Below are 22447 nucleotides of genomic sequence, written 5' to 3' on the forward strand. Positions count from 1 at the left end.
TTAAAGGAACTGCTGTTCTGCTGTGCTGACCTGCTACCCTCTTGCCTGGGAAGAAAGACTTGACCTGCAACTTCATTGTGAAACCAGAACCCAGCTGGACTCAAAGGCCTAGGAAACAGGTATGAGCACAGTGCGTCAAACTCCATCATGCAGTTTGCCCCATTGCACTATGGTAAATGCAGTACAAATGTGCACTTACTGCATTTGTACTCTGTAATTTTTTACCTAATGGGGTGCAGCTAGTGCTGTTGCTGTATATCTCTAGACATGTGTTTCGGGGTTTAGCTCTTTATCAGTAGATAGCAGCAGGCTTTTTTCTAGGGTTCCAGGGAATGCTGCAAAAGTCCTCTTAGGTCCCAGTATCACTCACTTGCACACCGGTGCATCAACCAGACTCGTCTGCTTGCTGGCTCAAGGAAGCCTTTTTAAACAGGAAACAGGTGGGAGCACACTGCCTCACACTCCAGCATGTAGTGTGTCCCATTGCATTATGGTAAATGCAGTACAAATGTGGGCTTACTTCATTTGTAGTCTGTAATTTTCACCTAAGTGGGTGCAGCTAGTGCTGTATGTATCTAGCCATGTGTTTCTGGGTTTAGCCCTTCATCAGGAGATAGCAGCAGACTTTTTTTCTGGGGTAGCTGGAAATGTTGTTAAAGTCCTCTCAAGTCTCTATACCACTCACTGGCACACAGGTGCATCAAACAGATCATTTAACATTAAGCATTGGGGCCATCTGTGCTGGGATGTGAGGCAGTGTACTCCCACCCTCCTTCTATTTAAAGGGAATCAAAGGGCTAATTTGCTGGCCTCCTGATCATAGCCTCAGGGACATAAAAGGCTCCCCAACCAGCTCCTGAACCCAGCTGCAGTGAGTCCCTGACCCCAAGTGGTGCCTCTCAGGTCCTGGACCCTTGGTGCTGTTCACAAGCTTTTGATATCAATCTTTTGAGCTCTTCGAAAATGGGTCCGTTCACACCGGAACCACGCAACTCAGATGGAAATTCAGTGCGAGCCACCACCAGCCCATCTCTTCACACAGCAAGCATCGATTGCCCGTGGAGGACCGCCACATGGAACCACAGCCTGCCCATTCGCGAAACGCAGCCTGCTCTTCACACCACGCTGACCACCACCCATGACGCTCTCTTTGCTCCTTGTGACCCTCTCCAACGCAAACAGGACTAATGGCTCAAAAATGAGAATGTAAAACTTCAGCCAGACTTGTCTGGGACTATATCTGACCCGCGCTCCATCGCTGTCGGCCTGAACCTGTGACTTTGACCTGGTCCAGTGCGACCAGATAGCAGCGGTTGGCACTTTGTGATTTTAAAAGGCACTATTTTAAAGTTTGTTCTTTAAAAATACATAACTTCAGTTCTTCTGATTGGATTTTTGTCATCTTGGTCTTGCTTTATTTATTAAATGAATCTGGTGTGGGATGTTTTTGTGTGGTGTTTTCGCTTTTTTACTGTTTGAAGTGTTTTACAAATACTTTACACATTGCCTCTAAGTTAAGTCTGACTGCTCTGTGCCACGCTGCCAGGATGTTGAGCACAGGTTCATTTGGGGTTTGTTTGTGCCTTACTCTGACAAGGACTGTTGTTGCTGCTTGACCAGGGCTCACACCCCTGTCAACCAACAACCCAATTTGTAACACGCATTTTCCCTTTTCAACCGCTTTTTGAGCTCACTCCCCGTTTGGCCATCCTGCCAGGAGAAGGTCACTCCTTTTCCATGTGTTGCTTCCTGAAAGTCATTCACACTTCTGCCCTGGTGGGAAGACTGCTGTCTGGTGCACATTATTTTCCTGTTTCCGTTATTCTAAGTCCACTGTTATATTTTACCATCTCCACTTCCTCCTTTGCCCTTTTCACCCTCTTTGGTTTGCCATTTCCATTTTGTCTGCATTGTTTTCTTATTACATTTATTTGTTTCACTGCTGTTTACTCTTTGCTTCTTGTCCACTGACCCCACTACACAACTTTCCTTAATTCTGTTTGTAGATTCTCCTGTTTCTGATTTTCCTGCTCATATATTACTCTCCGAGGGTCTGTTTTTCTTATCAGCCCCTTGTGGCTGCTTTCGTTTTTTGCTGTGTCTTTGCATCACGTATTCCATATTAAACTTGCTCTTCATGGACTATCCCTTCTTGTACCTACTCTTTGTCCAAACGAGGTTCTAAGATGCATCATTCATCATAAAAGATGATAACTCTATGCAGTTTAATGCATGGTAACATCTTTGCCCTGGTTCCTAATTTTCTGCTTAGTTTGGGATTTATTGATTACATTGTCTTACTTCGGAGGACAAAAAATGAATCGTTTCTTTTTTGTTATTATTTCTTTGTAGATTTAACCCCTTCGATGCGTCGGACGGCCGGGGGCCGTCCGACGTTACGGTGGGCGTTTGCGGACGACGGCCGGGGGCCGTCCGAACCACACCCACCTTTTATTTCGCCCGCACCGCGGCGGAATTTCCGCCGCGGTTGAAGGGTTAAAGAGATGTAGCAAACCTGCCTTGGTAAATAAGGGCCTTATTTAGACTTTGATGAATTGGGTACTCTGTCCCAAATGCAGCGACTGTCCCGTCTGCTGTATTACAAGTGCATCATAAGCTGTGACACTTGTAATACAGCGGGTGCAATATCCTCTATGTTTTGACAGAGTATCCCATCCACCAAACTCTAAAAAACATCCTAAGTCTTCAGATTTTAACATTTGTACAGTTTTTTTTAGATTTTTCTGATTTATAGGCAACTCAAAAGTTTAATGATGGTTCTCATAACTAGGCTCTAGTTAAAACAGTGGCACTGGATCACTTCATGAGCATAGTGCAATCAGCCTAGTATTTTTATAATGATCACATTTTGAGGTGGCTGTCCTAATCTTATATTGTTTTTATATAAATTATTAAGGTGTCATACCCTGGAGCAGATGGATTTCCAAACATCATTGGTGGATCAGATCTTATTGCTCATAATGCAAAAAAGAATTCAGAGTTGGAACTCTGGCTACGTGAAGAAATGGAGGTAAGATGGTTATTTAAACCAGCAGTGTTTTCTTCTTCAAAGTCTGGCCTTAAATATATTAGGTCAGTTAGTCATCCAGCCAAAAGACCAATAAGTGATATTCAATTCCTACAACTTGATATTTTTTATAGCATACCTTCGCAACCTATATTATTAGGACATTTTACCAATCTGGGATTTTTGGCTCTGTATTTCTTGCTGTTGTGCTAGAAACCGCAGTGGCCGGCACAGGTAAACCAGGTGGGGCGGGGTGGGAGGGGGCGTGGGGGGAGTCAACAGACGACGGAATAGGTATATTTAAATAAATACATTCTGACGTCTGTCAGCTTCCCCCATGTCACGCACTGCGCCGCCTCACCACGCTTACCTGTGCCGGCCGCCACTGGCTACAAATGAGATAGAAACCTACTTGAGGTGTTTAGAGAGGACATTGTTGTGGCAAGCATCTAAAATCCTTGATAATTTCAGAGACAATGACAATACATGCTGTGCAAATCAACCTAAATGTTTGATGGCTGTATGCAGTTCAAATATAGCTTGCGTATAAAATTTACTCCAGACTCCATATTAATATTTTAGAATGTTGACACGTGGTTTCTTTTTCCAGTTTCTATGTGGTAAAAGTAGGGTGTACTTTAAAAAAAAGTTTGTAATTTCATTGACAGTTGCACTGACGTTTGTTTTGCATGCTCTCTAATACTGGGATCAACCGCACTGGGCAACCTTTGTTTGCTGCTTTTTGTGGAAATAGCTCATTGTCTGCTTTTATGCCTCATTTGTGTTCTTGAAAGCCTCAACTCACACGGACGATGAAATCAAAACAAAGACATGGTGTTCAAGATGAGACAAATAGGAAGAAAGCGACCAGTGGATATGTGTAAACAAGTTATGAACAGTCCAACGGCCCTATAAATACATTCTTTGCAGTCAAAGTCACCAGACTTTTCGGACGACTACTGCTCTAACTAGAATGTTTTCATCCAATAATTAATTTCATTTCCTTGGAGCTAAATTTTATGAGGGAAAACATTTCCTCTAAAGTTTACCCAAATTTCAATACCTGTTTTCACTGGATGCACGAGCATAAGATATGTACACTTTGTTTTACTGACGTAGCATGCCAGCAATAAGATGCAAGTTTTCAGCAGCAAGTTTACACACAAGTTAGATTTCAGTCGCCACAAGACTAAATGTTCAGACAAATGTCTGCCTCCTGCTTCTGCCACCACGCCTGTTGGATCCTTACTGTAAGCAGAGTTTTAAGCTCCTATTACTCCTGCTGGATTCCATTCATGGAGCTGCTTCACCCGCATGTATTTAATATGATCCATTTAACAATGGAGGGAGTCTGCACTCTGCTAACAATAGCTGTCTCATTCAGATTCTCATGCCTCTAGCTCCCTTGCACCATGAATTGCGTTTCTCTCCTTGATGAGCTCTGAAGAGCCAATTCCCTGCTCCTTCTTCCGACAGATATCAAAACCGCTGAAAACTTCCCATTGCCTTTGTCCTCCTCCTCCCAATATGATAATTGATTTATTGAATAACTTTGCCAATTGTAGTTGATATTGAGCATATTTGGTCTCTTTTTTTCACTGTTCCGTATAACTGCCCAGTTCTCACATGTGCTTCACATCTCGCTATTCTATGAGTATTCATCGTCTGTGTGTACAATCATGTCTATTTATTTTTATGCGACCACAAGAATATGATGGACGGAGCGCTGAAAGTTTTCAGACACTTACCCCCAGTCACTATTAGATCTGGGTTGAATCCATCATCATTCTGTAGCTCACTTTTCCCCCCAGTTCAGACCCAGCCATATGCAAATCAGTCTTGACCCTGTGCCTCATAGGAACAGTCAAGCCCGAACCACCAAGGCAGGTTTTCCCACGACCAGAAATAAGCATCCTGGACCCGGTTTCAGGGTAACATCACTCAACAGCCAGGCTAACATGAATCCAGTGGAAAAGTGAGCAAGGGACCCACGTCTGGGCATACCCTGCCAACTTGGGGCGAACAAAGCAAACACAAGGAGATAATGGATAAAGCGCTGAAACTTTTCAGACACTCACCCCCAGTCAATATTGGATCTGGGTTGAATCCATCATCATTCTTTAGCTCACTTCACCACCTCTTGCTCACTTTCCACCTGGAATCAATCTAGCCTGGCTATTGAGGGGTGTTACCCCGAAACCAGTCCCAGGATGCCTGTTTCAGTTTCAGGTAAGACCTGACTTGGCAGGTCGGGCTGGACTGTTCCCATGAGGAACAGGGTCAAGACTGATTTGTATATGGCTGGGTCTGAACTGGAATGGCGAAGTGAGCTAAAGAACGAAGATGGATTCAACCCAGATCTGTGACTGGAGGTGAGTGTCTGAAAAGTTTCAGCTCTCCGTCCATCATATCCTTGTGTTTGATTTACTTGTTGTTATGTACAGTACTTTTTTTTCTCAGGGATTAGTTAGCTTTAATTAGTAATGCACAACACCTAAGAATTATAAAAGCCAGAGACATAAAGCTGATCAGGATAATCTCATTGACTGATGGACCACTGTTTCTTTACCTGCCTACACCTGCTCGGAAAGCAGGGTTGTGAATATACATCAGCAGATATTGGTGGTCATAAGGAAATTTATTATATTGCAACACTTCTATGGAGCTTTTCTATTCCTTGTCACGGACCGACTTAGTCATGTGACTAATGTTTGTGTCACATGTGATGGCTTGAGAGTGTGCTCCAAGCTTTATGCAGTGTCAGGAAATAGCTTATTGTGCACGGTGTGGTAAGTTTGGAAAAGGGGCATTGTAAGGAGTGTGCCATTGTTGATCTGATTAATTTTTTTTACTGTAGATTGTGAGTTTGGATTGTCCCATCCCTTAAACTGTCTGGAATGCAATGTATAGGGCTTGGAATTATATCCTTTCTGCAACGGCTCGCTAGTGCAATGCCCAAAAAGCGAGTGTAATGGTATCCTATCTGTTCAGGTTGTAAATGTAAATGTAAATTGATACTTGTATAGCGCACTACTCACCCGCAAGGTTCTCAAGGCGCTTGTACGAATACCGATGTGGAACCCATCCTGGCTTTCCCTGTGAGGTGTCCACTCCTGGGCACCCCCAAGGTGGAGGCCAGGCATCCTTAGCGTTGTGAGGGCCGTTGTGGAGATTAAGCAAGCTATTGCCCAGAGTTGCAGAGTGGGACTCCATGATTGGAATAGGCACCGAGGCGAGAATTATCAGGTCCGTGGAATTTTGAGCCCAAGACTCGCCGAGGCGGGGAATTGAACCCTGGTCCCGGGCTAGACCTCTGCATCAGGGTCTGCCGCTCTAACCATTGAGCCACACTTCTCTACTTGTCGGGACTTGTTGGGTTTGCGTGGTCCAGATTCTTTTAAGCTTGTTGAATTATTTTCTTCAGAGCTGATGTATTACCATGTGCATAATTTAGATGTGGCAGTACTAGGTCTTGTGATACTAATATCCTGTGTGACAGGAATAAGCGTTTTTTTGTTTTTACTTAAGTTAGAGTAGATGCTTACTGTCATATTTGCAGCGATCTGTAAGATATAGAATCATGCTTTTGCCAGGAGCCGCAGGTGATCATGGGGCATTGCCATTGAAATATTTTGTGGCCAAAAATAACCCTCCACCTACTTCACAGATTCTATTGGCAGCACCAAAAGAAAGAAAAAGTTATTTTAAACATGGATGAATTAGAAAAGGTATAGTTGTATCTGTATATTTTGAAAACAACTTTGTACTTCTTGAAATGGCATTGCTAACGTTTTTTTAAACTTGTTTTTCATCTGCATGAATCTATGGGATATTCCCTAAATAAATGATTGACTTCAACAGTGGTATCTAGAATAAAATCAGTAGAGTATAACTGTGATGAAAGAAAAGCTAAAGTGTAAAATCAACATATTGTAAACGTAAAAAATGTTTGCACATCACTCTGCTGCCTTTAAGATTAGGCTGCAGTAAATAAGTAGTTTAATACCTTTTTAAACAAATTATATAAATATGACTGCAGGCACATTAAAAACCTACCTTTATATTGAACGTAGTGTCACTGAAACCATATTGAGAACCTGCTGTGTTTTTTACTAAGATAACTGAGTGGGTATGCTAGGAAATGGCATTACAATTACTATCAAGTTTTCTAATGAACTGAACTACCAGGCCTTGCAAGAAGATGGGTGGCTATAAAGACGCTTTTGTATTGCATAGACAGATTCAGGTGAGAACAAGGAACTGCACATTGAAGAAATTCGAGAAAAGTGAGAGAGATATATTTTGGTGAAATGCGGTGGGTTTTCTGTAGTAAACAATTGGAATTTTGTGGGGCCGAGAGATACATGAATGCAATTTAGCAATAAAATTTTGGTTGAGGAGTATCTTGAAAAGCAAGATAAAATCGGTCTGATTGGTGTTTGTGAAGATGGATATGATCACTGACAAAATACAACATTGTTACCTACTTCTCTTATTGTCGCCTGTCTCAGAGTTCACCCCTTTAGTGTATTTGCGGTTAAAACCTCTTCGGTATCCTACACGAATTCTCTCCAAACATACAACGTTCCTCTGTGGACTATAGGTATATCATTATTTTGCCACATTAGAGTCCGTATACAGTCCGCAAAGGGCCTATTTCACAGCTTGAATTGTCAGCAATTTGGAGAACATGGAAAAAATAGAAGACCTAGTGCAACGTCATGTGCAACAAACACAAATGTAGGTCCTATTGAATCCTGTGTAATATCTGTAGACCCCATAGGGATTTTCTGAACTGCTATCTTGTAAAAGCTTATTTGGCAAGAATCAATGCAGGGCATGAATTGTACGTTTAGGTTTGTAAAAGTCAAATTTAATAGGGGTTTGACATATATGCAAGGCTCATTTTTCTTCAAAGCCATGGAAGCATTAACATATTTTAGATTTTGTGAATGGAGCTTGTGAGTTCCACGTTGAGGGTTTATTTTAATAGCCTTTTATATTTGAGACAACTGAGCATGGCCATTGTCCAGGCTGATTTGAACAGATCTAAGTCATTGTGTATAATTAGGGTTTCCGGTTTTATGGTATTTATTTTTTCAACATTTGCGTCTGTATTTATCCATATTTATTTTTGGACCATCTTATTGGTATTTTTCCGTATTTATTTTGTGTTTTAATAATAAATGGAGTCTGAACATGGCGTGTTTCCACATTTATTTAACTGATAAATGTGCAATCATACTTTAATGCCCGCTGCGTTTTAGCAAATTGAGCAGCCAATATAGCAGAAAACTACACCCACATGTAAATATTAGCAATACAAACAAATATGTGTTAACATATGCCTACATTTAAGTAAATCCCATCCTGTTTTTTTAACTTTCCCTGCTGTCTCTCTACTCAAATGTTGGCTTGAAATTCATGTAGGACAGTGTCGAAAGTCACTCACAAAAAGCAATATTTTCCATATTTTTCTGCTTTTAAAAATAAATACAGGCAGGAAACACATTGTTTTCAGTCTGTATTTATCAGTAAAAAGGGAAAACTGGGAGCCTTATATATAATATTGAGGAGAGTTTATGTCTGAGTTGAACATGTGCAGTGCAACTTATTAAATATTCTGCAAGGTACATAAAAACATTTATTTTTAAGAATTTACAGAGTTTTTTCAAACTACACAAAGACTGTTAAAGAGGCATTCACTTTTATCGCGCAAGAAATCATATTTGAAAATAGTTTGCCGAGCCCATGGGGAAAAGGCATTTTACCCTAATATATGTGTATGCAGACTCTAAAGTAGGAGAGAGAAGATGCACCATCATAGAAGTATACTTCTTTGTAGAGAAACTCTTGAAGCTTGCAAAGTTCTTCTCTAAAGCCAAACGATCTTAGTATGCCGGGCTAGGATTCAACAACAATCAATTGGTGTGTATTAAGTTGGTACTAGGAGGTGTACATCTAGAGTAATCACAGTTGGAGCTCTGAACCTGATAAAATATTTTAGTGGAAGGCATATGCCATGTAATGAACAAGGATTCTTTGTACTTTGGTATGCAGAGTGGTTTCGACAAGTGTAAGCAACGGTACTGACAGCACCCTGTTACATGCTACTACTAAGGTTATTCAGCAGTCTTTATTTGTGAATTTGTGAGCATTGTTCACAAAGGCCAGAGGCTATTCCTTTTCTTTTTCTTGGGTTTACAAAATATCTTGAATTAGTGGCCTTTCCACTCTGTTACATGGCCTGGTGAGTACACGTTGTCCACTGAGAAACATCTGTTAAGATAAACAGTGGTTCCGCTGTTTGTGCAGAATACTTCCATTTAGCCTTTAACTGGCTGAAACAGGTCCTTGGGTTGTAACCAGAATAATTGTGGCATCAACCTTGATTAAAGCTGAATAAATCTGCTAATTTTCCTGTAGGCGTTTGCTTTTTTGTGAATCACAGTGTAGAGTGGGCCATCATTAGTCTGTGATTGAAGTATCTTGATAGTACATTTAGAAACGAAGGCTATTACAATCTGTGTGTTCATCCAATGCTCTGACACCTGTAGTTCATCATCTCAGATGAATTCAGTGTTATAGGTGCCCTGTATATCTATGTAATTAAAGTCAATGCCTTGCCATGGACAGTATTTTTTGTGTGTGCCAGGGTTTACTATGCAAACTGCAAGCGTGAGTCTCATTCTCACATATGCTTTGCTAGTAGCTTAAGTGTTATTTGTTGAAAATAACTATTCTCCTGGAGTTACATAAACTAAAGATCTCTTTTTTCATATGGCAGGAACAGACACAGCATGCAAGAGAGGAATCATTGGCTGATGACCTGTTTCGGTAAGTTCATGTCTAAAATCTGTATTTGTGAAAGGATGTTATCACATACGTTTCTTTCCAAACCATTTTTCTTGGCCTCAGTGCCAGTTTGTGGCACAGTTTGTTACACTGTTAATGCTGATATGAATGATGTGTTTGTCATTGGAGATGAAGATGGTGTTGCCAACAGCCTCTGGTATATTACCACAATCTAACCAACATGTACTAAGGTAGATAAATCTCTTTAACACCCAGGAACTACCACCTGCTAAACAAAAGCATTTTAGGAGGCTCCCATCTGATGCTTTCCTATTTTTTTGCCTGTAGGATAACTTGAGTGAGAACACATTTTTTCGATTGGAAAAGTTGTTTTGATTGCCTCTCCGCTTCTAGATATCTGCTTAAACAGGACAACTCTTTTTCGGATGAGCTAACCATGAACCAAAATTATATATCCTGTGTCCTTGACCAGGTGCCGCTCTCCACCATTACTAAATCGAAGGAGTAAAATAGTACCAAAACAAGCCAAAGACCCAAAGCTGAGACTTCTGTCATAGAATTACTTAGGACTTACCCTCACGTTGCAGCCAATGTCGATGCTGACAGTGTCTCAACAAATATGTAATAACATGGGCCTTATGTACCGAAAGGTTTTACCCAATGTGTGTCTATGAGGAAATTCATTAATACATAAGAGCCGTTATTACTTTAAGTTGGTGCAAAATAGATACACTCTTAACACAGTCACTAACATAGAAGAAACTTTATTTTTATTTATTTATTTATTTATTTTAAAGGTTTTATATAGCGCTGGCTAGACCCGGAGGTATCAGAGCGCTTTACATGAACATCGGATCATAGTTACAGGTTACATCGTTACAAAGGTTACACAGTTATTAGAGCATGGCAACATAGTTACTTGTAGGGCCAAGATAAACAATAAGCACAAATACGAAAGGGGAAAAGCAAGCAAGGGGAAAGATTCAGGGGTGGGGGGAAGGAGCTGGGGAAGTAGACAGGTAATGAAGGCGGGAAAGAGGAGGCGAGGGTGAAGGACATTTCATGTAAAGAGGAGGGGAAGGGCGACGGTGACACAAACCGGTTGACGAGTCAAAGCAACGTCCAAAGTCCAGTAAGCTGTGATCCCAGGGGAAGTGGTATCACTTCCCTATCTCTGTTGCGGGAGGCTCCCTTTACTCAGTGGACTCTCTCAGAGGGGTCTCTGAGACTCCAAGGCCTACATACTGGATCCTTCCCCAAAAAAGGGAGAGGGAGTGCTTTGGCAAGGGGTGCCATACCATACCTCAGCTGTGAGTGGCTCCCTTGGCGCAGTGGACTCTCTCAGCGGGTACGCTGAGACTCCAGAGTATAAATATTGGATCTTTCCCCAACAAGGGGAGAAGGAGAGCTTAGTCAAAGGGCACAAAGGACAGGGGGATAGGCAGACTAGCAGGCAAGGTGAGAGATTCAGGGGAGAGTTGATAGGAGCTAGGAAGGTAGACAGAGGGAGAAAGAGTACTAAATGGGAACAAATTTAATTAATGAGTTATTATATAGCGCTGGCTAGACCTGATGGAATCAGAGCGTTTTACATGAGGGACAAACAGTTGCAAATTACATCAGTTAAAAGTTACATAAGTATCAAGAAAAGCATTAAAGAACATAGGGGACAAAGTAAATGGAGCAGGAAGGGTAAGTGGATAGGGTAAAGGGGTAGGAGGAAGACAGGACATAGAGAGGAGGGGAATATAGTTACATAACATACCAGAAAAAACCTTTTTAGGAGCATAGAAGAAAGGGAAAATGGGGTGAGGAATTGAAAGGGGGTGAGGGCAAAAGGGGTAGTGTATAGATACAGCGGAGAGACGAAGGGAAAGTTTGTCCAAGGTCCGGCTGCGTAGGTGCCGGCCGAGGGGGAATCCTCAGCCCATCTCCTCTTCAGCTATCAGGTAGCTCCACCGGGCATCGGTCAAATGGCTAGGTCTCAACAGAAAAACATTAAAGGGGAAGAGGGCGAGAAGAAGGGAGCGTAGAGGGTGAAGGAGGTGGGGTGAAAGGGTAGGAGCGGGAAACGACAGAGAGACGAAGGAAAGTCTGGCCAAAATCCGGCTGGGTAGGTGACGGCCGAGGGGGAATCCACAACCCATCTCCTCTTCAGCTAACAGGTTGCTCCACCGGACATCGGACAAATAGGAGGGTCTCTGCGATCGAGGGAATGTTCAGAGTACATGTCCAGGAGGGAGAGCAGGATCAAGGTCAGGTGAGGGATGTGGTTAAGCTCAGGGCGCTGACCAGTTCTATTGTCCGGGAGTGTTAGAGCATCGTGGAGAGACCAACTGAGGCTGCCAACTTGAGGTCAGGCAGGGGGGTTGAGACCTTGGTGTTAAGTTCAGTCGGTCCCCGAAATTCACAAAGCATAGGGGGTGAATCTAATCTATGCGGTGAAGCGGCAGGAGGACAGGGCCAGTTTCCGCATGTCTTCAGAGTGGGTGAGTGGTAGGTCTGGCGTGGATTCTCCAGAGTCATTCTGCAATAATCAGGCAGCCCTCCCATTCTGCAGCCCCATCGAGCATACCAGCTCCTCGCGTACATAATTACATCACAGAACAGGCACAGTAGCACATAAGGCAAGAACTCTATTCTGCGCCAACCTCATAAGCCTAATTCTAGTAGACACAAATCCTAAGCATTACTTGCATTAGGAAATAAACTTAGTAACATAACCTGCAGTAGGGAATAAATCAAACCTACACCACAGTAGAAAACATAAGACAGTAGGTAAAACCTAGTAAGCATAAAAGCACATCTATAAGCATAAATCAAGGTGCATAAATCACACTACAAACATTACATTTCCTAGCAACTATAAAAAGTACACTAGGGCCTTGCGCCCTACAAAACGAATAGTCCCCTAGGCCAACTAGCCATCTATAAGGGGCTCAAATGCCCTCTGTCCAGAAAAGTCAGGGTGCGCTGCCAATGCAGCGACGGTCACGGGGCGCGCTTGGCGCAAACCTAAACGTGGCAGCTGCCCACTACTTGCTGGGCAGCTGGGAATCTTCATTGAAGGGCCTAAATGTTGCAGCTGGCACTAAGTGCTTCGCAGCTGTGCAGGCCAAGGTAGGGATGGGGCAAAGGAGTGCGTCTCACTCCTGGAGTAAAAAGACATATGCCCTGAACTAAAGAAGAACCTAAACGGTGCGGCTGCCCATCACTTGCTGGGCAGCTGTGAAAGTGAAAATGCAGCATGGGCTCTCACTGGCCCTCAGGACAAATGTGTCCCCCTTTGTTGGAGCCACTGTGGGCTCAGTAAATAATTACTAAAACGCTGGAGCCACCTGGCTTTGAAAATAATGTTGCCAAACGTTGGAGCCACCTGGGCTCTGTAGAACAAATTATGCCCCAAAGAACGTGGAGCGCACTAGCGCTTTTTAAAAATTAAGTATGCCCGAGGCTGGGGCAATTGCAGGAGAAAATCATGGGCCCCTCTGGGCCAGCCATAAGATATTAGTGCCATTGTTGGAGCCACTTGGGCTCGAAAAGCGATTGTACCCCACGTTGGAGCCTCCGGGGGCTCTGTCACCAACTACGCCCCCATGCACAATGAAAGAATGGCCTCCTCGGGGCCCGGGTAAGCGGGGGCTAACCAACGGTGGAGCGGCCCGCTCTCGTGGCGGACCCACTCGGAATCTGTCTCTTGACCGGAACCACCCCGTTCCCCTTGAGCCCTCACTCACCGGCTCTTGGGGTAGTTTCTCCTTCCCCGGTCTCTTCACCTGTGGCGGCGCTTGCGGGGCTCTCTCTCCTCACGAGAGCCCCGCCTTCACAGTGCCAGTCTTCACCCAGTCCCCCATCTCGGGACCGGGACTCAGGATGTGGAGCCCTCAAGGCTCCGGGCTAACTTCCCTACGGGCAGCTTCCTCGGCGGCGGCGGCGGCGGGTAGGGGACTGTACCTTGGGTAGGCCCCATGGTGGTGATGATGAGGGGTGCCTATGTGCCCCCCCAACCTCGAGGCTCTTGAGCAGGGTCCAGTCTGCAGTGTGGTGTCCGTGTGTGTTTGCTGGTCCAGGGCGGAGGGCGGGCCGGACGGTCCGTGCTCGGATTTTAGCCCCCGGCCTACACTCCACTCCCTGCCACATACAATGAGATCACTGCAGTCTAGATATAAAATGTATATTGGATCAAAACGGTTCTAAAGGTATACAGCACCTCTCAAGGAGAGCTGAAGTGTCAAAGTCTGTAAACTGTGCCAGGCTGCCCTCAAACTCTCATTCAAATGTTCCTATGTGTCTCTCCATCAAACATTAAAAAGTCAGATACATTTAAGGTATGAGTTGATAACCACTGCTGAAGACTCCTGATGTCAGTCTAGAGTCCCTGGGCAGCTACCAATCAATTTCTGGACTATTGACATAGCAAGGATGCTTGAGAGCAAGGTACAATCACAATTCTGTGAGCACCAGGAACACTGTGAACTCCTCAGCAACTTCCAGTCTAGTTTCTGTCCTTATCTTCAGATAGAGACTACCCTGATAAATATCTGCGAAGAACCAGAGCAAAAACATGCACATTGACCCTCCACATCTGCTCAGCAGTATTTTGACACTGATGACTACAAAACATCTGTTTACCAGCTCTCATAAACCTACGGTATTGGATAATTAGCCATGAAATGATTCACCTTGTTTCTCGGTAACATACATATAAGGTAATACTGACATCCTTCCCTTCTGGTGGGCAAAATATAGGATCCTTCCCATCTAATGAGCCAATAATAGACTTGGCAGCAGAATCCATAGGACTTAGTGGGTATCACTTTATAGGAACTTTTGACATCTTCTATTAGTTCACCTTCTCATAGATATTATTAAGAAACCACATCAGCAGGGGGCTCAAAAGGGACAAATCATTGCCTGCTTCTCAGAACACTTCCTAACCTCCTCCTTAGGGTCTGATTACGAGACATGAATTAGGCAGATTTAGTTGTAGGGGTACCAGGTGGCCAGAATGTATTATTTTTTATTTAGTTTTTATTAGGTTTTCAGCATAAAACATTGTATAGCCATAACATCTCACACAAGAAGTGTCCGAATGAGATTAATAGTGCTTCATGCAAATAAAATTCCCAATTCCCCTACCTCCCATTTGGCCCAGGTAGAGTGTAGATAGAAAAGATGTAGTCCAAATCATTGTAGTGTTGTGGCAGTGTCAGGGTCTTATTGCATATCATATTTTTAACTTATTTTTCGAAGAATAGTTTCAGCCATGGTCATAGCAACCCCTTATAATCTGGTGTCCCTGCATATTTGTCGTGCTTCTGCTTTTTTCATGCATCCTCTGCTGGTATAACTGAACCAGTCTCATTCCCACGGATATCCATAGTTGCTTATCCCACGGATATCCATAAGCATTTGTCTACATGCTGCCACATTGTCCTCCAATCTATCATCCCATCGTGCATGCTTCATCCTGACTTCCTCATCCACTGCCCAATCAGACATGTCACGCAACCATTCTTTATCTTCTGGTGGTTGGGGGGGTTTAACCATTTAATGGCTATCCACCTTTTGGCCAGCACTAATCTCAATAGTAGAAACTTATGGCTAAGTTGTTTTTTTGCGGGGATTAGATTAGGCTCAGGAACACTACTCAAGGGAAGGTTTCGATCTCTCATCCTGTGGCCACCTTTTTATTCTGTGGTATCCCTCTCCAGAAGGGCTCTGTGATTGAACAATTCCACACCCCATGCAGAAAGTGTGTCTCTGCTGCGTTGCATCACTGGCATTTGTCTGATCAGGAAGGGTAGATGACATGCAGAGTTTTTGGGGTGACATACAACTGGTGCCCACAATTATATTGTACAAACTTAAAATGTGTGTTTGAGCTTACTGTGCACGTCCCCATATGGATCTTGCCCAAGTCACGCACTGTCAGTTCCTCTCTTAGTCCTTCTACCCACCTGGTGTGATCCTTCAGGGTTATATCTAGTGAGTCATCCTATAACGCCCTGTAAGAGATGTGCTATAAGCTTCCGTCTTCCAGCTAGATCTAGTATTCTGCTCAGCGTCTACGAGGAGACCGTCTCAGCTGGGAAGCTGGGCCAAATCTCACATGCTGTCAATTATATTTTGTTATACTATAGGTAATGACCTTGGCCCAGCGCAAATAAGTCAATCGTGTTGTCTCTCGTGATAAATTGCATCCCTAGGTACAAGTCACCCAAGACATCACAACCGTCCTCTTGCTAATTCCAGATGGACATAAATCTTGCTATGTCCGCAAATGGTTTAAATATCCATATCGGCAATGCACGTGGTCGAAGGGGGGTAACACAGGACTCTCATGACCACCCGCTCCCATACAAGACCCACCTGCCTAATTAAAAATGGATACATTTTCGGGATCCGTGCGTCGCACATGAGGAGCTCGGTAAGAACATAACTCCCACATGGGTCTCCTAATAATCTTTTCTCCTAATGTTCCTCCTTATCAAACCAATGTACCACATACTGGAGTTGTGCTGCCATATATTAAAACTCGAGGTTGGGGTGTTCGATACCCCCTTAGACCCAGGTCTGCTTCAGCATGGTCAGTCCTATTTGTTTCTGGTTCGGGGCCCATAGTAGGTCTATTATTAGACTGTCAAGTTCCCTGAAATAGTGACAGGTGATATCATAGCGCGTGCGCTGTAGAACATAAAGACAACGAGGCAGCAATATCATTTTAACAGAGGCCAGCTTATATAAAAGCATCAGCCTGGCAAGGCTTTAAAAATAGCATGACAATAACAACATAATCGCACAATTTCAGGAATGTTTTGACAAGTCTTTCAGCGATGTAGCAGTTCTTTATTTTTTACCATCGTATTAATAAATACACAGCGAAAAAATCAAAACCAACTATTCATTGCTTTTTGGGATTCCCTTAATGTCCTTTTTCAGGCTCAGAAGAGTTAAATTAGTTTTCTGTTGTAAAATGTTCTGTCCTTCGTCTTGCAATCCCTCCACACTCCACTCAAAGAAAATATATCATGCTTGGGCACCTCTCCTTCCTGCTGAAGCTTTAATAAATTAAACTTTTCCATTTGTTCTAAATTATATAGCAGTATGGCCCACAGTTGAATGCTACACATGCATGAAAGACCCCCTCTCCCCGTCAATTGTAGGCACAGGCATGCACGAACCCTGTAATGTGAGAGTGGGACTTTAACATCTAATATAAACTGAGGTGCATTGCCTATAAATGTATTCCACCAACTAAGGGTAAATTTTCTTTTTTGTGTTTGAAAAGCTTTATTAGTAATATGAAATACATAAAGACAACAGCAATAAATATAAGAACTCAAATACAACAAAATCAAAAGAAATTAGCTGATGCCTGGAAGAAAACAGTAAAAGCAATGTATGGGGTTTATATAAGGTAAAGAGGGGGGAGAAAAGGGGAAGGAGGAGCAGGAGAGGGGAAAGAAGGGAGAGGAAAGAAAACACTAATACTGTAATATGAAGAAAGAAAACAGAACAATACTTGATAAAACACTGTAAATAAATAAGTAAATTTAAATACATCTAATGGGTAAAATAATATATATATATTAGTTTAACAGGGTGGATAATAAAGAAGAGAGACTAAAAAATATATATTTTATTTTTTTTCCAAGAGGTTTTGAAATTTTCAGAAGTTATATGCAGAGTATTTTTTTTTAAAATGCGGTCCAAATAGGAGGTAAGAGGCAACCAAAAAGGATCCTTATTCATAAGTGGTTTGCAAGAAGAAGCAAAAGCAACATCAAGTCTATGGAAATGACACCAATGGTGTATGAACAATTTGTCAAGATTTTTCTTGTTAAAGGAAATGTGTTGAAAGGCCAAAGCAAGCATGAGGTCAAAAAGCCCATGGTCATGTGGGGGAAGATCTAAAGAATCGAGAAGACTTCCAGCAAAGAGAAGAGGTATAGAATAAGGAATGGAAAGTGTAAACAAACGAGAGATGTAAGACCAAACTTTTTCCCAATATTTGGAGACTGAAAGACAGAGAAAGAAGAGATGAAAAGGGCCAGCATTAGAAAAACCACAAGTCCAACAGTTAGAGTGAGTAGAGGAGGAAAATGAGCAAGGGAGACAGGGGAGAGCTAAAGTCTATGATAACGGAAGAACATAGATTGGAGAAAGAGAAGCAGAGCGAGAAATTTTTAAAGATCTGGACCAAAGTTTATCCAAGAAAGTGGTAGGCCAGTCACATCCAAGATCCGACTCCCAAGAAAGTTCCAATTTGGACTTAGCGCGATCAATGATAGAGGCAGAAAAAAATGTGTATATAAGAGAGCCTTTGGGGAGAGTTAGAAGTATATTTGAAGGTAGCTTTGGATGTCAGATACAGAAGAATGCGGAAGGGAATAATATATGTCGAGAATAAGTGCCATAAGAGTAGTAAATCTCTGTAAAAAGGAACAAAGGGCAATGAAACAAGGATTGAAATTGAGGAAAGGAGCAAGGTGAAATGCCATCAAAAAGCTGATTAACCCATAAAATACCCTTTGACCTCCAAGTATTCCAAAAAATGGGCCTGCTGTTAAGTAGGATAAGGGAATTATGCCAAATAGGAGAATCTAAGAAAGATGCACGGGAAACAGTAGAGGGATGAACTAAAGGTTTCAGGAGAAGACAAGTATGTCGAAACAAGCGGAGGGAAGTATGAGAATTTTTAGCAGAAAAACATATAACTTCTCTGAAGATAAAGGGTAATAATAAAGTTTGTTCAATGTAGAGCCAAAGTGGAGATAAGGAGGAAGGGTCCGTTGTAAGCCAACATGTGGCCTGTCGTAAAGAGAAGGACTTATGATAAAGACGAAAATCTGGGAAGTTCACACCGTCATTAGATTTTGATTTCCGAAGAGAAGATAGGGCAATTCTGGATTTTTTATTCTTCCAAAGGAATCTAGAGAGACACAAATCAATATGTTTAAAGTAAATAGAGGGGATATGAACGCGGATCATGGAAAGAATATAAATTAAAATTGGGGCAATCATCATCTTAATCGAATCAAGCCGGCCCCACCAAGAAAGAAAAAAGGGATTCCAGGAGGTGAATAACTTCTCAATTTGAGAAAGGGCAGCCGACATATTCAGTTTAATAGAAGAGGTAATAGAATTGGAGAACCAAATGCCTAGGTACTTTATTTTTTAACTATTCCAGGCAAAACCGGTGTAAGAGAAAAAATGGGGTAGATAGACTTTCGTGAGAGGGTGAATTTTTCAGTCTTGTCAGAATTAATCTTTGAGCCAGAAACCTGCGAAAAAGAATGAAATTTGAGAAGTAAAGGAGGAATAGAAATCTCCGGGGCAGAGATGAATAAAAGAATATTGTCTGCGTAAGCAGAATGTTTCAATTGGTGATTACCATAAGGAAACCCGGAAATGGAATTGATGTTACGTATAAAAGTCAAAAAGGGTTCAAGAGCTAAAACGAAGAGAAGAGGGGATAAGGGGCAGCCTTGACGAACGCCACGTTGGAGGGGAAAGAAATATGAAACACGACCATTAACAAGAACCAAGGCTTTGGGAGCAGAGTATAATAAGGAAATAAGTGATATAAATTTAGAACCAAAACCATGCCAGCGTAATGACGCGAACAGAAAGGACCAATCGACTCTATTGAAAGCTTTCTCTGCATCAACAGAGATAGCAGGTAGGGGATTAGAAAGGGAGGAAACTTTATTTAAAACATTGAGAAAAAGACGAGAATTGTCGGAAGTTAGTCTACCTTTGATAAAACCACATTGCTCCTTACCAATAAGATGGGGCATGATAGGATCCAAATGTAAAGCAAGCAGTTTAGCAAATAATTTATAGTCAACATTAACTAAAGAGATCGGGTGATAATTTTTGCAAAATTTAGGGTCCTGACCATCTTTGGGAATGAGGCAGATGGTCGCCTCTCAAAAAGTGCCTTCTGTGTTACCAGATGAGTAAAATGAGTTAAAAAGAGCCAAAAGTTTAAGGAATAATAAATCCGAAAAGTCATCATAGATAATAACAATGGATATAAGAGAAAAAAGATCATAATAGAAGAGGAAAATAGGAGGAAGAGAGAAGGAAAAAGTAGAGAAACAGGTGATGGAATCATACATAGAATAAGGCAAGTCAAGCATGGAAAGAAGAAAGGAGAATAGAACAATTGAGAAATAAAAGGGAGGAAAAAGGGGAAAAGGAAAGTGGGAAAAAGTAAAAGAGGAGACAGTACAAATCCAAAAAGGATGACTGAAAATAACATACCTGAGGGAAGAAAAAACAGACAGTGGGGCAGTGACAACGCATGACAAAATGAACCACCCAATGTGGGGAGGCAAACCGCATCAGGACTTAAGGGAAGTAGGAGAGGGACCATATGAAATGAAGATACAAAAACACATCTGTATAAATAAAACAAAGAGACAATTAACGATGATCTAATGTATTGAGATGTATATAACTAATTAGCATATGACTGGCAGTATAGTAAACATGAAAAAGAATAGAAGAGAAAAACATCAAAGAACAAAACAACTACTTAACTACTTAACTAACAGAGCCAATTAAGAAACATCAAGAAAGAAACAATCACAGTAACTTCTGCAGGAAAAGAAATGAAATATGAGAAGAGCCATTTGACTAATTAGTAGTATCCATAACATTAGTGGTGTGGATATGAAAAAAATTCTTATGTTCTGCAGGATCTTGAAAAGTCCACGTTTGGTTTTGGTTTGAAGATACAGGGATGAAACAAACCATATCTAGCTCCAATAGCACGTAAAGGAGGACGAAGATTCAGGAATTCTTTCTGTCTGGAAGCTGTGGCATTGGAGACATCTTGAGACAGAAACAAATTCTGACCAAGCCAAGTAATTTGTTTTTTAATCTAGCTGCAGAAAGGACTGAGAGCAGATCTGTGAATTTCAAAAAGAGGATAATGACCCCACGTGATTTAACTGGAGCTGTTGAGAGAGGTGGATGAGGACCAAGCCTATGAGCTCTTTCAATGCTGAGAGAAGTAGTAGAAGGCATATCTGGGAGCTTCGATAGAAAGGAGGAGAAGAAAGCAACAGGGTCATCGCCTACCAAAGACTCAGGCAAACCAATAACACTAAGGTTGTTCCTCCTATTTCTACTTTTTGAATCTTCAGTAAGCTGTTAAAGACTGTGGACCGTTTTCTCTAAGGAAGAAATTTGTTGAGAGTTATCCTGTACCTGTGGTATTTGGGATTCCAGTGCAGTCACTCTGTTTTCCATTGTAGACCATTTTTCCTCTAACAATTGCATCTTATTGTTGGTTTCCTCCACAAACGGACGCAAAGCATGTATCTCCTCCAAAAGTAGTTCCATAGATATGGAGGATAAAGCTTTATCAGGAGACGGAGGATCGTAGAAGAAGAGCCTGATGTTGACACAGGTGAGGAAGTTACCAACAGTCTTTGTCGTGATGGAACAAAGACAAATTTCGGTTTGCGCAATTTTCCCATAAAGAGCTATCTACCAGTGAGCAGAGTAAACGATGCACGGTCTTCGGGAGATCCGTGGTAAGGAAATTTTTACAGAAGAAACAGTTAATAGTTTAACCAGACGAAGTGTAAGATGGGAAGAAGCACATTGGCGTATAAATTCCAACAATTATATAGACACATACCTTAAAAAAGATAACATGTTGGCTATTTAGTATGGAGAGAGAAGTGACACTGGTTATAAAAATGCAGAGTAATTATTAAGGCACATTAAGTCCGGCAGCAGCTGCACCAAGAAGAGAAAAATTCATTGGAGAAATGTAGTAAGTCTCTGTGAGAAAAATCGAGCTAAAACGTGGATCTTGTGGCAATAATGAAGAAATGCAGTCATAATATATCACATGAGAAGAGAAATTCCTTGAAATGAATAGTATTCAGATCCTTGAAAGAGTACGCTGAAAAGGCCTCATGACAGGAAACATGTGCACGGTGATAAGAGTGGGCTCACCGGGATCCTCGCATGTTCCGACGTGCGAGGCTGTTAATGTCCAAAAGAAACCGGCACTGGAAATGCTCCAGCAGTCCTGAAAACATCCCGGTCCGGCGGAGCTCTGCCCTTAAGCGGCCATTCCATCCGGCGTCGAAGCCACGCCCCCATATTTCCTTAAATAAACAGGGGGGAACAGAAAGAGACACATTGGAATGTTGGAGCAGAAAGTGTAGAGTATCTACTTTGGGCCCTCTGCTGTCTTAATTACAACTCCTAGCATTTCAGCGTCTCACAGTACTTTCAGCACCTTCCTATGCTTTTTAAAGAGTTAAATAGATCATTTTATTATTTATGGCATACCGATAATTTCAGTGTATATAGGTGACTGTGTTTTTTGTTTCATAATCTTCTTAGTCAGCAAGTGCTTATCCTTATTTCCTGCACCTCACAAGTATAATCAAGAAATAGTTAGCGTCTCTACCCTTGATAATAACTTTCTTTTCAGAGCTAGCATTTTGAAACGACTTTTCTTTAACAACAGTCTACAATATTGATTGCCATCACTCTGTTATGTTATGTTATGTTAAGGTTTTATTTATATAGCGCACGGCTACTCAACAAGAGTGTCCCGGCGCTTTT

General features: G+C 42.0%; 1 protein-coding gene across 1 annotated transcript in view; it reads left to right on the forward strand.

Moving 5' to 3' along the window:
* NBN (nibrin) overlaps nt 1-22447 on the forward strand; it is a 429498-nt gene that overhangs the window by 392123 nt on the left and 14928 nt on the right. The window contains exons 14-15 of the mRNA XM_078687062.1: nt 2918-3031; nt 9816-9865. Of these exons, the coding sequence (XP_078543188.1) occupies nt 2918-3031; nt 9816-9865 (164 nt within the window). The remainder of the gene's footprint in view (nt 1-2917; nt 3032-9815; nt 9866-22447) is intronic.

The sequence above is a fragment of the Lissotriton helveticus genome, chromosome 4_1, assembly GCF_964261635.1.
Source record: "Lissotriton helveticus chromosome 4_1, aLisHel1.1, whole genome shotgun sequence".
Taxonomy (NCBI): domain Eukaryota; kingdom Metazoa; phylum Chordata; class Amphibia; order Caudata; family Salamandridae; genus Lissotriton; species Lissotriton helveticus.